Source organism: Podarcis pityusensis (assembly GCF_964106645.2).
Source record: "Podarcis pityusensis genome assembly, chromosome: 16".
Classification (NCBI taxonomy): domain Eukaryota; kingdom Metazoa; phylum Chordata; class Lepidosauria; order Squamata; family Lacertidae; genus Podarcis; species Podarcis pityusensis.
The window spans coordinates 12803262-12817602 of NC_138041.1; the positions used below are offsets into that span (position 1 = coordinate 12803262).

A 14341-nucleotide genomic window follows, 5' to 3' on the forward strand; every position below is an offset into this window, starting at 1 on the left:
TAACACCGTAAACAAGTTATCCCAAGGGGAATCTGGTGGGATAGGAAGCTGCCTTATACCAAGGCGGACCTTTGGTCAATCTAGCTCAATACTGTCTAGGCTGGCTGGCAGTGGCTCTTCGGGGTTTCAGACAGGAAGACTTTCCCAGCCCTGACTGGAGACACTACTGGCGATTACATCTGGGGCCCTATCACTGGGGTTCCGCCCATTCCCAATCTCAAGCAAAAAGATGGTTCTGTGAAATGAGCAGTGCAGTGGGAGCCCCACAGGCAGAAAATGGAAAGCAAAGGCCACCTTAACTAGGTTAAAGCAAGGATGGGAAATCCATTTCCCTCCAGGTGATGCTGAAGATTGGCCATGCTGCCTGGGACTGATGGGTTCTTTAGTCCAACATCACCTGGAGGTCACCAAGTTCCTCCATCCCTGCAAGAGAGCAGCAGAGCCATGTTGTGGGGTTGATGTTTTCTGATGGTAATAAATCTGCGCTCTCTCTCTCATGCTAAAATGGATGCTTATACATTACCAAACCGAACTGAAAAGTGTTAACTTTCATGTATGACAACTTGGGATCCATATACTGCACATGAATGAGGCCCTCTCTCTGTATTAGCCTGCCTGTGCATTAAGATCACCAGAAAATGCCTTTCACGTAGTTCTGCTGATAAGACATGGCTCAGTGTGTGGTTACGTCGCATGGGGCCTTCTCCATGACTGGCATTTCAGCCACAGAATTCCCTCCCTCCTGAGGTATAACAGGCATCCTCAGCTGGTCATCTTTTGATGTGGATTAAAAAGGTACCAATTCTCTCAGACTTTTGCTGGAAACTGATGTGATGCTGAATTGAAGGCCGTTTATTCTGAAGCTTCTGGGTTTTTAATTTTTTTTTGCATTTTAACTCTATTTTAAATGTTGTTGTGATTTTATTTTATAGGCATTTATCAGTTTTGTAAACATCATGAAATTGGTGGGTGGGATATACCGTATTTTTCACCCCATAGGACGCACCACCCCATAGGACGCACCTAGTTTTTTTTGGGGGGGGGAATAAAGAAAAAAAGATTATTTCCCCCCCAGGCACGGGGCTGGCGCAGGGGAAGCCCAAGCTCCCCCCAACCCCAGCCCCGAGAACAGCCTGCTATCCACTAGCCTAGATAGTCTGGCGGGAAGTCGCCCCGGTCTCCCCAGGCTTGCGGAGAGCTGCGCAAAGCCCGGGACTGCAGGCAGCTCTGTGCAGCTCTCGGGAGCCCGGCGCGAAGTCCGGGACTGCGCCAAGCCCGGGACTGCAGGCATCTGTGCGTAGCTCTCGGGAGACCGGCGCGAAGTTTCTGATGGCGACCCCTCTTGCTCTCCAGGCTTCAGCGAAAGCCTGCATTCGCCCCATAGGACGCACACACATTTCCCCTTCATTGTTGGAGGGGAAAAAGTGCGTCCTAAAGGGCGAAAAATACGGTAAGTGCAAGTATTAAGTATGTTTATAGCACCTGCTTATTACATTTCTCCCATCTTTCCTCCAAGAAACTCAAGGTGGCGCTGAACATGGTTCTGCCCTCCCTCCTTGCTTAGAAAAGCACAAACAAATACAGATCAAACAAACCAAACAATCCTAATTGATAAGGTACATTGGCTCAGTTAACAGTGCCTTTTAAAGCGTTAGTGAATAGTTTCCTTTGTTGCTTGCAGCTTTCCTTCCAAGTAAAAGAAGGTGGAGGGTTTGAAGCAGGTATTTCAATTTCCCTTCAAACACTTCCTTTAGCAGGCTGAGGTAGTGCACTTTTTTGTTTTGAGTCAAGGTGAGTTTAATCTTTGTCCCATAATTTTAAAACAGCTGCTTTTAAAAGAAAACTTTCCAAGGAAGTCTTTCCCCCCCACCTCTCCCCTTATTACTTCAATTATCCTCACAGCCCTGTGAGAGAGTGTCACTACCCTCACACTGGCATTATGCAGCAGTGTAACGTTCCAAACCAGTTTCAAAGGCCGCCCCAGACACAACACATTGCAGTAATCCAAAGAGAAGGTTTACAGGGCGTGGAACACTGAAGCAAGGATCTCTTTTGGTCCCGGTACAGTCATGCCTGGTGCAGCAGCCTCAGCTAGAACAAGGTACTCTGAGCCACGGAGGGCATTGTGACAAAGACGGAACAATGAGCACCTCAACTATGAACCACTCCCCTTTTAGGGGAGAGTATAGCCTCCTGCTGAACAGGTTGAACACCATTCACCAGTGCAAAAGTGGACTAACAGTACCTCTGCCTTACCTGGACTTAACATCAGTTTATTGGCCTTCATCCACCCCATTACCATGCCTAGGATTTAATTTAGCATATCCACCATCTCAGCCAATTAGATAAATAAGAGAAATAGAGTTAGGTGCCAGCTGCATTCCAAATCCCTAAATGATCTAATGTAGTACAGGGTTGTGCATCAGGATTCAGGCAAATCCTGGGGATATGTCTGTATGGGGGGGGGGGGGGATGTCCTTGGCTTGTCAGAGGCAAAATGAAATCCGTATGAGTGGCACAGGTTGAAGCAAGACCTCCTGTGGTGCTTTAGTGATCCAAACAATAGCAAAAAGTTGCAGAGAAAGTGAAAGTAAGATCCATAAGCTTTCCATAACATGAGGGGGTGTGTGGTGAAGGAACAGAGAGCAAACAATAGAGAGGAAAGAGAGTTGAGGGAAAACTCCACTGTGACTGATATGTTTAGACACCAGAGGGAATAATTTTATCTGAAAAATGAATCCCTTTTAGTTCTCTCCACCTTGAATCAACTTTAAAAATATGGCTAGTACAAAAGCCCCTTGAGCTATTTGCCTGCAATTTGGTAGCCTTTTTTCACTAACTATGGGCTAGTTTACCTGCAAATTCCATTGACTTTGGTCAAAAACAAAGAGAAGTTACAGCCTTTAAAAAACAAAAACCCAAATCCTATGAGTGAAAGGGAGGTGATGGAATGAAATAGACTGATGGATCCTGAACCAAATTGGGCAGCCCACAAAGCACCACAAACTGGAGCAGACTATTTTCTCAAGTACTGACTTGAGGCCCAAATGTTATGATCAGTAAGCACACTTGGTGGTTTGATGTTTATGTTACCTGAAGCCTGAATGCCACGGAGTTACAGAGATACCCACAGCACCACTTTCTGTAAGCAGTTGCTACACAGATGAGTAAAACTACAGAAGAGCAGTGCCACCCACCCCCAATTTGGACAAGCTCTCCAGAATGATACCATGATTGATTGAGGGATCAAGAGAATCAGTAGGGTTGCACTTCCCTCTCACTTTGAGCAAAAGTCATGCTACAGAGTGACCCAGGCAGTTTTATTGCTAAAACAAGGCCAAAACCTCAACTGAAATGGACCTAGAAAATGAGTTTCATCTAAGAGTGTCTGGAGACGGCTGACAACTACTGCTTGAACACTATGTCCGGGAAGGGTTTGTTAGCAATTGGCCCACAGTTGTTCAGAACTTCTGGGCCCAATGAAACTTTTTAGGAATAGTAACACTATTGCCTGGGAATAAAGCAGGCTGGGAATATACCCTCTGTTAACAAGGAATTTGCTACTTCCTGCACTCAACCAGTCACCTCCCTCTCTGCTTGATGCAGTTAGCTAGGATAGGCAAGGGCCACATCCACAGGCCCTAAAAGGTAAAAGTTATCCAGCAAGACAATTGTGAGGTCCGAAAATTGGTGGATACAGGCAATTTTGTTCTCAAAGTCCCTTGCAAACACCTCACAAAGAACTACAGTACTGGGATTCCACCAAATCGATCAAATTAGATTTCAAAAGACACAAAACCATTTGGAAAAGCTCCACAGGATGGCTTTGTGGGAATGCAATTATGGTGTAGAAAAATGGCTACTTCACCATCACTACAGAGAAGGCTTGATAATTAGCTCTTGTGTTCGGTCGGACTCATCATGAAATCTTATCCAGATGTGTTCATGCCATCTTTCAACCTGCTTCAATGCCCTCAGCTCAGGTGTAGGGTTCAGCTTAGCTCGACAACCACTCGCGTAATCTCTGCATTCCACAGAGTGACCAGGAATTTGAAAGAACTGCCAGTCAAACCAGCCAGAAAACTCACTAGAGTCCAACAGAATTCATTATCCTCTAGTACCCACCCCCCTTGTAGAGGGGAACAGTTGCTATAAGCCATAAACCTCAACAGGGAGTGATCTGACTATGAAAAATACCGTATTTTTCGTTCTATAAGACAAACCCGACCATAAGACACACCTAGTTTTTAGAGGAGGAAAACAAGAAACAAGAAAGCAACGCAAAGCCTCTTGAGCGAAGAGGCAAGAGCGCTCCCGCTGCGCTCAAGAGGCTTTGCGTGGCTATCCCCGAAGCCAGATCCCTCTTGCTCTTCTGGCTTCGGGGATAGCTGTGCAGCTTCTTCAGGGCAGAGGGATGAAGGCTGCCCGCTGCCCTGAAGAGGCTGTGCGTGGCTAAGCCAGAAGCTAGAACAGCCAGAGGGAGCACTGTGCAGCCTGCATTCGCTCCATAAGACGCACACACATTTCCCCTTACCTTTTAGGAGGGAAAAAGTGCATCTTATAGAGCGAAAAATACGGTGAGTTGATGTACAATCTTTCACTTTCAGATCACCATCCTCCTTTCCCGTAGAAAGAGGAAAACTGAGAATCTGTTCTACTACATGGGTTGGGATGATGGTATCTTGGGACAGCCTCATGGTCCTAATGTATTAAGCAACTCACAAATACTATGGAATCAGGACTCCATGGGCCAAGTGGGCCATTCCACATTAGTTCAATTTTGATGAAACTTGGTGTATACCCTTCCCATATGGTTGAAAGAAACCCCTTAAAAAAATTTCCTCTATCTCGAACGGTTTTAATTTTATAGCACTTCAAAATTTCCTAGCACCTGCCCATCTCCTTACAAGTTAGTTTTCTATGTGCAGAGATTTCCCCATTATATTATAATATGGAGGAGCCATCCCATCCCACGAGTCCCCAGTCTGAAGAGAGATACTCAAGGTATAGCATTACCTAGCAAGAACTAGGCCATGATCAGGAAAGGAAGTTAAGAGCTTTATGATCATCTAACAGGCTCAAGACCACGAGGAGCACAGAGGTCTAAATCAAACACACTGTTCTAATTACCGTATTTTTCGGACTATAGGACGCACCGGCCCATAGGACGCACCTAGTTTTCAGGGGGGGAAATCAAGGGAAAAAAATATTATTTCCCCCCCCGCAGCTCTGGGAGCAGCGGACAGGCTGCACGCAGCCTGTCCGCTACTCCAAGACCTTCTCCCTGCTTTTGCGGGAGGTGGCGGAATTCCCCCACCTCCCGCAAAAGCCCACAGGAGCCCCGCGCGACTCCTGCGGGTTTTCGACCAGGAGGGAGAAGGGACTGAAACGGCCAGTCAGTCCCTTCTCCCTCCTCGGGGAAAAGCCCCCAAGAGCGGCGCGCTCTTTAAAGGGTGTGCGGCTCCTGCAGGCTTTTCTAGGAGGTGGGGGAATTCCCCCCCTCGTAGAAAAGCCAGCAGAAGCCGCGGAGCCCCTTTAAAGAGCACGAGGCTTTTGCGGGCTTTTGCGGGAGGTGGGGGAATTCCCCCATCTCCCGCAAAAGCCCAAAGGAGGGAGAAGGGACTGACTCGGCCAGTCAGTCCCTTCTCCCTCCTTGGGGAAAAGCCCTCAAGAGCCGCTTGCTCTTTAAAGGGTGTGCGGCTCCTGCGGGCTTTTCTAGGAGGTGGGGGAATTCCCCCACCTCCTAGAAAAGCCGCGGAGCCCCTTTAAAGAGCGCGCGGCTTTTGCCTGCTTTTGCGCGAGGTGGGGGAATTCCCCCATCTCCCGCAAAAGCCCAAAGGAGGGAGAAGGGACTGACTCGGCCAGTCAGTCCCTTCTCCCTCCTTGGGGAAAAGCCCCCAAGAGCCGCTTGCTCTTTAAAGGGTGTGCGGCTCCTGCGGGCTTTTCTAGGAGGTGGGGGAATTCCCCCACCTCCTAGAAAAGCCGCGGAGCCCCTTTAAAGAGCGCGCGGCTTTTGCCTGCTTTTGCGCGAGGTGGGGGAATTCCCCCATCTCCCGCAAAAGCCCAAAGGAGGGAGAAGGGACTGACTCGGCCAGTCAGTCCCTTCTCCCTCCTTGGGGAAAAGCCCCCAAGAGCCGCTTGCTCTTTAAAGGGTGTGCGGCTCCTGCGGGCTTTTCTAGGAGGTGGGGGAATTCCCCCACCTCCTAGAAAAGCCGCGGAGCCCCTTTAAAGAGCGCGCGGCTTTTGCCTGCTTTTGCGGGAGGTGGGGGAATTCCCCCATCTCCCGCAAAAGCCCAAAGGAGGGTTGGAGAGTAGCAGGAGGGCGTCGCGCGCCTTCCCGCTGCCCCCCATCCTCTGGGGCTGGCGATGGGGGAAGCGCTGCTTTCCCCACCGCCAGCCTCGAAGCCGGGTTGGAGGGTAGCGGCAAGGCGTCGCGCGCCTTCCCGCTGCCCCCCATCCTCTGGGGCTGGCGATGGGGGAAGCGCTGCTTTCCCCACCGCCAGCCTCGAAGCCGGGTTGGAGGGTAGCGGCAAGGCGTCGCGCGCCTTCCCGCTGCCCCCCATCCTCTGGGGCTGGCGATGGGGGAAGCGCTGCTTTCCCCACCGCCAGCCTCGAAGCCGGGTTGGAGGGTAGCGGCAAGGCGTCGCGCGCCTTCCCGCTGCCCCCCATCCTCTGGGGCTGGCGATGGGGGAAGCGCTGCTTTCCCCACCGCCAGCCTCGAAGCCGGGTTGGAGGGTAGCGGCAAGGCGTCGCGCGCCTTCCCGCTGCCCCCCATCCTCTGGGGCTGGCGATGGGGGAAGCGCTGCTTTCCCCACCGCCAGCCTCGAAGCCGGGTTGGAGGGTAGCGGCAAGGCGTCGCGCGCCTTCCCGCTGCCCCCCATCCTCTGGGGCTGGCGATGGGGGAAGCGCTGCTTTCCCCACCGCCAGCCTCGAAGCCGGGTTGGAGGGTAGCGGCAAGGCGTCGCGCGCCTTCCCGCTGCCCCCCATCCTCTGGGGCTGGCGATGGGGGAAGCGCTGCTTTCCCCACCGCCAGCCTCGAAGCCGGGTTGGAGGGTAGCGGCAAGGCGTCGCGCGCCTTCCCGCTGCCCCCCATCCTCTGGGGCTGGCGATGGGGGAAGCGCTGCTTTCCCCACCGCCAGCCTCGAAGCCGGGTTGGAGGGTAGCGGCAAGGCGTCGCGCGCCTTCCCGCTGCCCCCCATCCTCTGGGGCTGGCGATGGGGGAAGCGCTGCTTTCCCCACCGCCAGCCTCGAAGCCGGGTTGGAGGGTAGCGGCAAGGCGTCGCGCGCCTTCCCGCTGCCCCCCATCCTCTGGGGCTGGCGATGGGGGAAGCGCTGCTTTCCCCACCGCCAGCCTCGAAGCCGGGTTGGAGGGTAGCGGCAAGGCGTCGCGCCCCTTCCCGCTGCCCCCCATCCTCTGGGGCTGGCGATGGGGGAAGCGCTGCTTTCCCCACCGCCAGCCTCGAAGCCGGGTTGGAGGGTAGCGGCAAGGCGTCGCGCACCTTCTCGCTGCCCCCCATCCTCTGGGGCTGGCGATGGGGGAAGCGCTGCTTTCCCCCACCGCCAGCCCCAAAGAGCAGACTCTCCTGGCTTCAGCGGAAGCAACGCGAAGCCTCCGGAGCGCAGGCTTCGGAGGCTTCGCATTGCTATCGCTGAAGCCGAGGAGTCTGCATTCGCTCCATAGGACGCACACACATTTCCCCTTCATTTTTGGAGGGGAAAAAGTGCGTCCTATGGTCCGAAAAATACGGTATCTCTTCTTGAACCAGCTCATCATTCAAACCTTTTTAAAATGCTGCTCTCCCTCTCCCAACTTAAGAGATCATTCTTTGTAATATAACTTTTCAGAGGAATATCAAGCCTAGTCCGTTGCAGCAAAACCAAGAATGCCCTTTGGCACCTTAACAAGACTAATAAAATTATGGTATAAGCTCTAGTACACATAAGCTTACGCCATATTACATTTGTTTAAGTCATTTAAGTTGCCACAAGACTCTTTGTTGTTTAAGCTTTAATCAACAGATTAAAAACAATCTTCCTTCTAAAATAAATAAATGACTGAGTGGCAGCTTTTGTTTATTAAATTGCACTTTACTCCTTAAACACTCCCTTTTGCTCGCTAGCTCTCAACAACACAGGTTGTGGTAACATCCAAATTAAATTATTTTATCAATTAAAAAACAGTTTAAAATAAACAAAAATGATTTAACTGGCTCATAGCTCTTATTTAGAATCCCCTGCCTGTTGATATCATGCATGCACCTTCGCTGTACGCTTTTCGGTATCTGCTTAAAACATTTTTGTTTGGGCAAGCCTATCCGGACATGTTAATGATGGCATGTTTTAATATTAATTTACTGTTAATTGTCATTATTTTTAAAGCTTTTAATTAGTTTAAACATTTCTTGTAAATTGGAATATTTATTGTAAAATGGCTTAGAGGTTTTACTACAATCAAGCAGTATAGAAATTTTATTAAATAAATAAAATAAAAATTATTTTCAGAGTAAGATTTTTTAAAAAGTCAGATGCCTGAAGTCATGCAGTTAAGCCACTTACAGTATCCTGAAATAAACTGTGATCCGAGTTTACCCATTCTGTGAAAATCTGATTTATTTATTTTATCCAAAAATGTACATCCTGTTTTTCCCACCACAAACATATTGCTCAAAACAGTTGACAGGTATTTAAAAAATAAGGACAAAAATAAAAATAGGAAGAATAATCCATCAATAAATCCACGATACCAAAAAGTACCAAGGCTAAGAGAAGTATCAAAAAACTAAGGGCACGAAGCTTAAGTCGGGGACGCGGGTGGCGCTGTGGGTAAAACCTCAGTGCCTAGGACTTGCCGATCGTATGGTCGGTGGTTCGAATCCCCGCGGCGGGGTGAGCTCCCGTCGTTCGGTCCCAGCTCCTGCCCACCTAGCAGTTCGAAAGCACTCTTAAGTGCAAGTAGATAAATAGGGACCGCTTTATAGCGGGAAGGTAAACGGCGTTTCCGTGTGCTGCGCTGGTGCTGGCTCACCAGCTGCAGCTTCGTCACGCTGGCCACGTGACCCAGAAGTGTCTTCGGACAGCACCGGCTCACGGCCTCTAGAGCGAGATGAGCACGCAACCCTAGAGTCGGACATGACTGGCCCGTACGGGCAGGGGTACCTTTACCTTTACCTTTAAAGCTTAAGTCAATTTGGATAGCCGGACTGGATTCTAGCAATGAAACTCCACATAATATCACTGCTATCTCTTTTTCAGGCCTAATAGATACTGCCAAATGCAAGGAGGGAAGGATATTTGCTGCCCCATAATATTTCAGGACATATCATGTTTTAATATTCTGTTAGGATTATTAGAGGAGCGCACTGCTAATTATTATTTATTTATTTATACCCTGCCCATCTAGCTGGGTTTCCCCAGCCACTTATGCCATGGGGCCTATCCAAGCCCAGCATCCCGCTTTCCACAGGGACCAACCAGATGCTGAGGGGGAACCCATAAGCAGGACAGAAGAGAAGAAGAAGAAGAAGAAGAAGAAGAAGAAGAAGAAGAAGAAGAAGAAGAGTTTGGATTTGATATCCCGCCTTTCACTCCCCTTCAGGAGTCTCAAAGCGGCTAACATTCTCCTTTCCCTTCCTCCCCCACAACAAACACTCTGTGAGGTGAGTGGGGCTGAGAGACTTCAAAGAAGTGTGACTGGCCCAAGGTCACCCAGCAGCTGCATGTGGAGGAGCGGAGACGCGAACCCGGTTCCCCAGATAAGGAGACTACCGCTCTTAACCACTACACCACACTGGCATAATGGTCCTCTACTGCTGTTGTTCTCTAGCACACTGCCCCTTGTCGCTAGAGGCTAATAAAGTCATCATTTCCAAGAGGGGTACTTTCAACCTGTGCAAGGGCCTCTGTTTGTGAAGAATAAATCTACAAATGCCTATTAAGCCTGATGGCTATGTTCTACCCGCATTGCTATAGGCAGTATGCTTCTGAATACCGGTTACTGGAAACTGCAGGAAGGGAAAGTGCTGTTGGTGTACACAGGTCTTGTTCACAGGCTTCCCACGGGCATCTAGTTGGCCACTGTGAGAACAGCATGCTGGACTGGATGGGCTGCTGGTCTGATTCAGAAGGTCTCTCCTGGGATAAAACAAAGCCAGTTCTGATCCAGCAATATTCCCCTACCCTTCCAGGATAGTACTTGGGTAGAGATAGATCAAGAATGAGGCCTCAGCTTGAGTCTGCTTTCCTCACTCACAATGGGCCAACCTGAAAGGACCGCATGCCCAAAATCTTACCAATCTGCATGGAATTAAAACCTACTTCCTAGCCCTTGGGATTGGTGAATTTTACCTTTCTGAGGTCAAGGAAGTTTTTTTTAATAAGGGATCTCCCTGTTCAGTTACTCACTCTTGCAGTGAGGAGGAAGAGAGAGCATGTGAGTCTGAGGCCTGATCCCAATTTATCCCAGGGTGTAAAAGAAAGGTGAGTTGGGGGGGTCACATTCTCTAAATAGAGCCCCTATTGGAAACTCAGTTTCCTACCTCCATCAGATCACTAGCCACAAAATACCAGTTTTTCCTCATATAATCACCAGATCTTAATCCACCACCTCATATAAGAATCCCATTTTGGACCCCAGGAACCATTCCCAGTAATACAAGAGACTTACTACTCCCATTGTCATAGGCACAACGTATCTATGTCCTCCACTCATTAATCGTAGTCTTCTCTGCTACCTCACGCAGTAGTGCCTCTGCCAGTCAGAGGCAAGCTGTACCTCATCGATCCACCGCTGCTCCAAGAGAGGCCAAAGAAAAAATGAGAAAGAGAGGGAGAAAAGACTGGATCCAGTTGCCTGCTTTCTCGGCTGTGAAGAAACAGATAAGGCAGGTATCCCAAAATTACTGCAAACAAGTCTGAGCAAAGCAGCAGCTCGTGGAAACTCAAGAGGGAATAATCCTTTCCTGGGACGGTGCGTTTACCCCTTCATTTGTTGACCCAAAACTTTCCTGACGGAGCAAAGTACAGCAACAGAACTGAGGAAGTGTGGAGCTTCCTCATCCAGCCGGTGCCCAAGTCTCCACCTCCGATACCTGAGCGAGGCAACACCTTTCGCAATTTCCCCACTTGCTGAGCCAGAGAGCACCTGGGTTGTTTGGCAAGTCCTCCAAGCCTCTTTTAAAGTCTGAGTGATGGTGGCGGGGAAATATCTTACACACACCCCTCAAAAAAAAACAACCCAAAACCAAATAGTTAAATAGAGGTAACGGGTTATTCTAGAATCCAATCAAGGTTTACTCCAGAAGGAAGTCCGAATTGCTAGATCCTCCCCCACCCCCCACTCAAGACAGAAGGTAGGAGGAAACCTGCGTCTCACTTGGGAGGAGAGAAAGTGTGAGAGAGAATGAGTTACAGCAACATCAGGTTCTCCCCCACAGGAAGCTGCCTGCCCCACCCATGCAATCGGCAGGCAGGGCTTTGGAGAAAACCAGGGAGGGGAAGAGAAAGCAAAGGAAAAAAGGATGACGTTACCCCTTTGACCTGCCGTCAGGTGATCTGGAGCTCTGACAGGCAACTCTGTTGACTGAGCCCTGCAGAGCCTACTAAGTTTGCAAGGCAGATTTTTTTTTTACTTTTTTTTAAAGGCTGCCAATTTGAAAGGAGTGGAAGGGAGAGAAAGCCTAGGAGAGATTGTACAGAGGTACGGCTGAGCAAACAGCTTCTAGGCAGGGCTGGGTGTACTCTGCACTTAGAGAGACAGAGTTCTGCAGCTTGGGAAGCTGAATTCTGCAACTGGTATAAATTCTACACCTCAGCATGAATTCTGCCCAATTTATCCTGCCCAAGCATCAAATCCTGCCCAATATATCCTGCCATTCTGCCCCCCACCTCCCCGCAACATAAAATGTATTCACTTTCTATGGTTCTCTGATCACTGGAAAGTTGATATACTTCGGCTTCAGTGGTTTCATGAGGCATTGCCCATATCCTTGCAAGCCATTAGGGCCAGATAGCTTTAAAGAACACAATGAAACCTGAACATCTGAAACCTGCATCCAAGACTATATTCAACTTTTGTGTGTGCGTTCCCACAAAACTGCAGTTATAGGCTATCTACCTAGTTATAAGCAATCTCTTTCAGCTGTGTACAGGCACCAAGGACATGGTTTTCTGTATACGTATAGCATTATGAAGCCCAAACCACTCCATACCATCCCTTCACCCACATCTGATCACCTGCAGCAATTAACAATTGCCTCCAGGCAACCAGCCCCACCTCTGCAGTGTGTGAACGCAGAACACAGATGCAGCAGCCAAAAGTATTCAGCTACATTGCAGATCCCCCTAGCAAAAAGGACAGAAAAGGCCCATTTGCAGAGGTGCCACAGCTGTTAAAATGAGCCACAATACCACAAGAGGGTATTACAACTCCCTAATAGGGATAGCAGCTCAAGACATGCTGCAATCTTTAAGCTCCATCTCCACCCCCACAACTGGGACAAACTTTCTACTCCAGGGAAAAACCTTTTTAGGTGCCAGCTTCTCAGCAGCCAGGAACAGAGGTGCTGTGAACTACTCCAATTCACTCAACACTGTGCTTACAAAATTCAGGAGGAGTGTGCACCTTAGAATTAAGATTTTTTTTAAAGCACCCATGGTTCTGTACACAAAGCTGCCAGTGGTCTGACTCAGTGGCCACCTTCAACACGGCTCCAACTAGGATGTCTCTTTAACCATAGTTTATTATTTCGTGATCATCAGGAAACTATAGTTGCCAACTTCAGAACAAGCTAGGCTCTTAAACCACAGTATGATGTTTGTTTAAGGCTTGTTTTGAAGCTAATAACCACAGTTTCCTTATTTTAGACACAAGTACAAAATGAAGTTTAATTAATTAGAGATTTCCTGGTTTAATCACAGGTCAAGGAAAGGTGCTCATAAGTATCTCAGTTTAGTAAGCGTGATCATCCAAAGAGGGCCAATATATTTACCTAAGTACATAAGTGTTGGCTGTGTCTGGGAACAGCTCTCTCAAGTTTCAGGCAGAAAGAAGTCTTCCCAGCTCTACTGTCAAAGATCCTTTGATAAACTGGAGATGCTGAAAATCGAATCTGGGGCGTTCTGCATGCAAAGTAAGTGTGCTAATATAGAGCTCCCCAACCTGCAATCAGGCCAAAATAAATTTGCATGAGGATTACAGAGCAGGGTGGGGGTGTGGGGTTCTATGAGAGAACAATTCATTAGGAAACAGGAAGGTAACAAAGGCTCCCAGCAGCCAGGGAATGCTCACTTTCATTTGTCACAGTGCAGCTTACCGAAATATCAGCATATATACCCTATTTGAAATACTGAAGGAAGTGCAAGGTAACTTGTAGTTCAAATTAAAACTACTTCCAGCAGCTGGATATTTGCTTCAGTGTCATTACGGCAACAGCCAAAACAAGACAGTAGTGAAACACCCCCACACAAGTGTTAATTGTCATCTGTTAAAGTATTAGTTTATCAATACACTGGATTAGAGCTTGCAGCACTACCCCCAACCCACAAAGTGGAACACATGTATAGCCAACACCACTCCCAGGGCAGGTTCCTGCGAGTTACATTTTAGATTCTAGTATTAAATAAGTTTTAAAAACTAACGACAAAAAAGAAATACTAGTTCGCATCTTTATTGTTACTAGTTTACTTGGAAATCATGAGTGTTGAGGAGCATAATAAACATGGTGTTCTTTCTGCTTGTAGAAAGCAGACGGAAGACCAACTTAATTAGTGTATCTGAAGAAGTGTGCATGCACACGAAAGCTTATACCAAGAACTAACTTAGTTGGTCTTTAAGGTGCTACAGGAAGGAATTTTTTTATTTCAACTTAATTATGTTTCCCAACTCTCATGATTTTGTATCAGTTGTGTGTTTTTAAAGGTCTGCCTGAACTCTTAACGTTTGATGTAGGAATGAGAATGGTGCACAAGAGGAAATGTAGTCAGCAGTTCATTCAGCACCTTCCTGTCACATTCATGAAAATGAGCAGGGATTAAATGTGCAAATTAGAGGAGAGTCCCTCCCAACCCTGATGCTGCTCCAAAGCAGCTGCCTAGAGATGCCTAGAGGGGGCTGACCCTTACTGGAGTATATGCAGGATGGAGCCTTTTGTTCAAGGCCCCTGAAGGCTGGGAATTTGCAACTGCAGCTGACTGGAGATGACTAGAGAAGCTTCCCGCAGGCATGACATGCACAGAGCCCTGGGCCAAATTGGGGCGGTGCTGCAGGGTCTAGCATTTTCTTTCTCCAGAGGCTTCCCTATATGGATAGAAAGAAGACAGCCGAATACTTCCCTCTGTAATTTAG

At 48.5% G+C, this 14341-nt stretch overlaps 1 protein-coding gene across 11 annotated transcripts in view; it reads right to left on the reverse strand.

The window, feature by feature from the left end:
• Positions 1 to 14341, reverse strand: part of MARK2 (microtubule affinity regulating kinase 2) — a 122123-nt gene that overhangs the window by 45904 nt on the left and 61878 nt on the right. The window contains exon 1 of one of the 11 annotated variants that reach the window (XM_080985690.1): positions 10664 to 11360. The exons of the other annotated variants lie outside the window; for them this stretch is intronic. Coding sequence (XP_080841816.1) covers positions 10664 to 10708 — 45 coding nt within the window. The 5' untranslated portion in view covers positions 10709 to 11360. Of the gene's footprint in view, positions 1 to 10663; positions 11361 to 14341 lie in introns of those variants that run through there. 11 annotated transcript variants of the gene reach the window in all.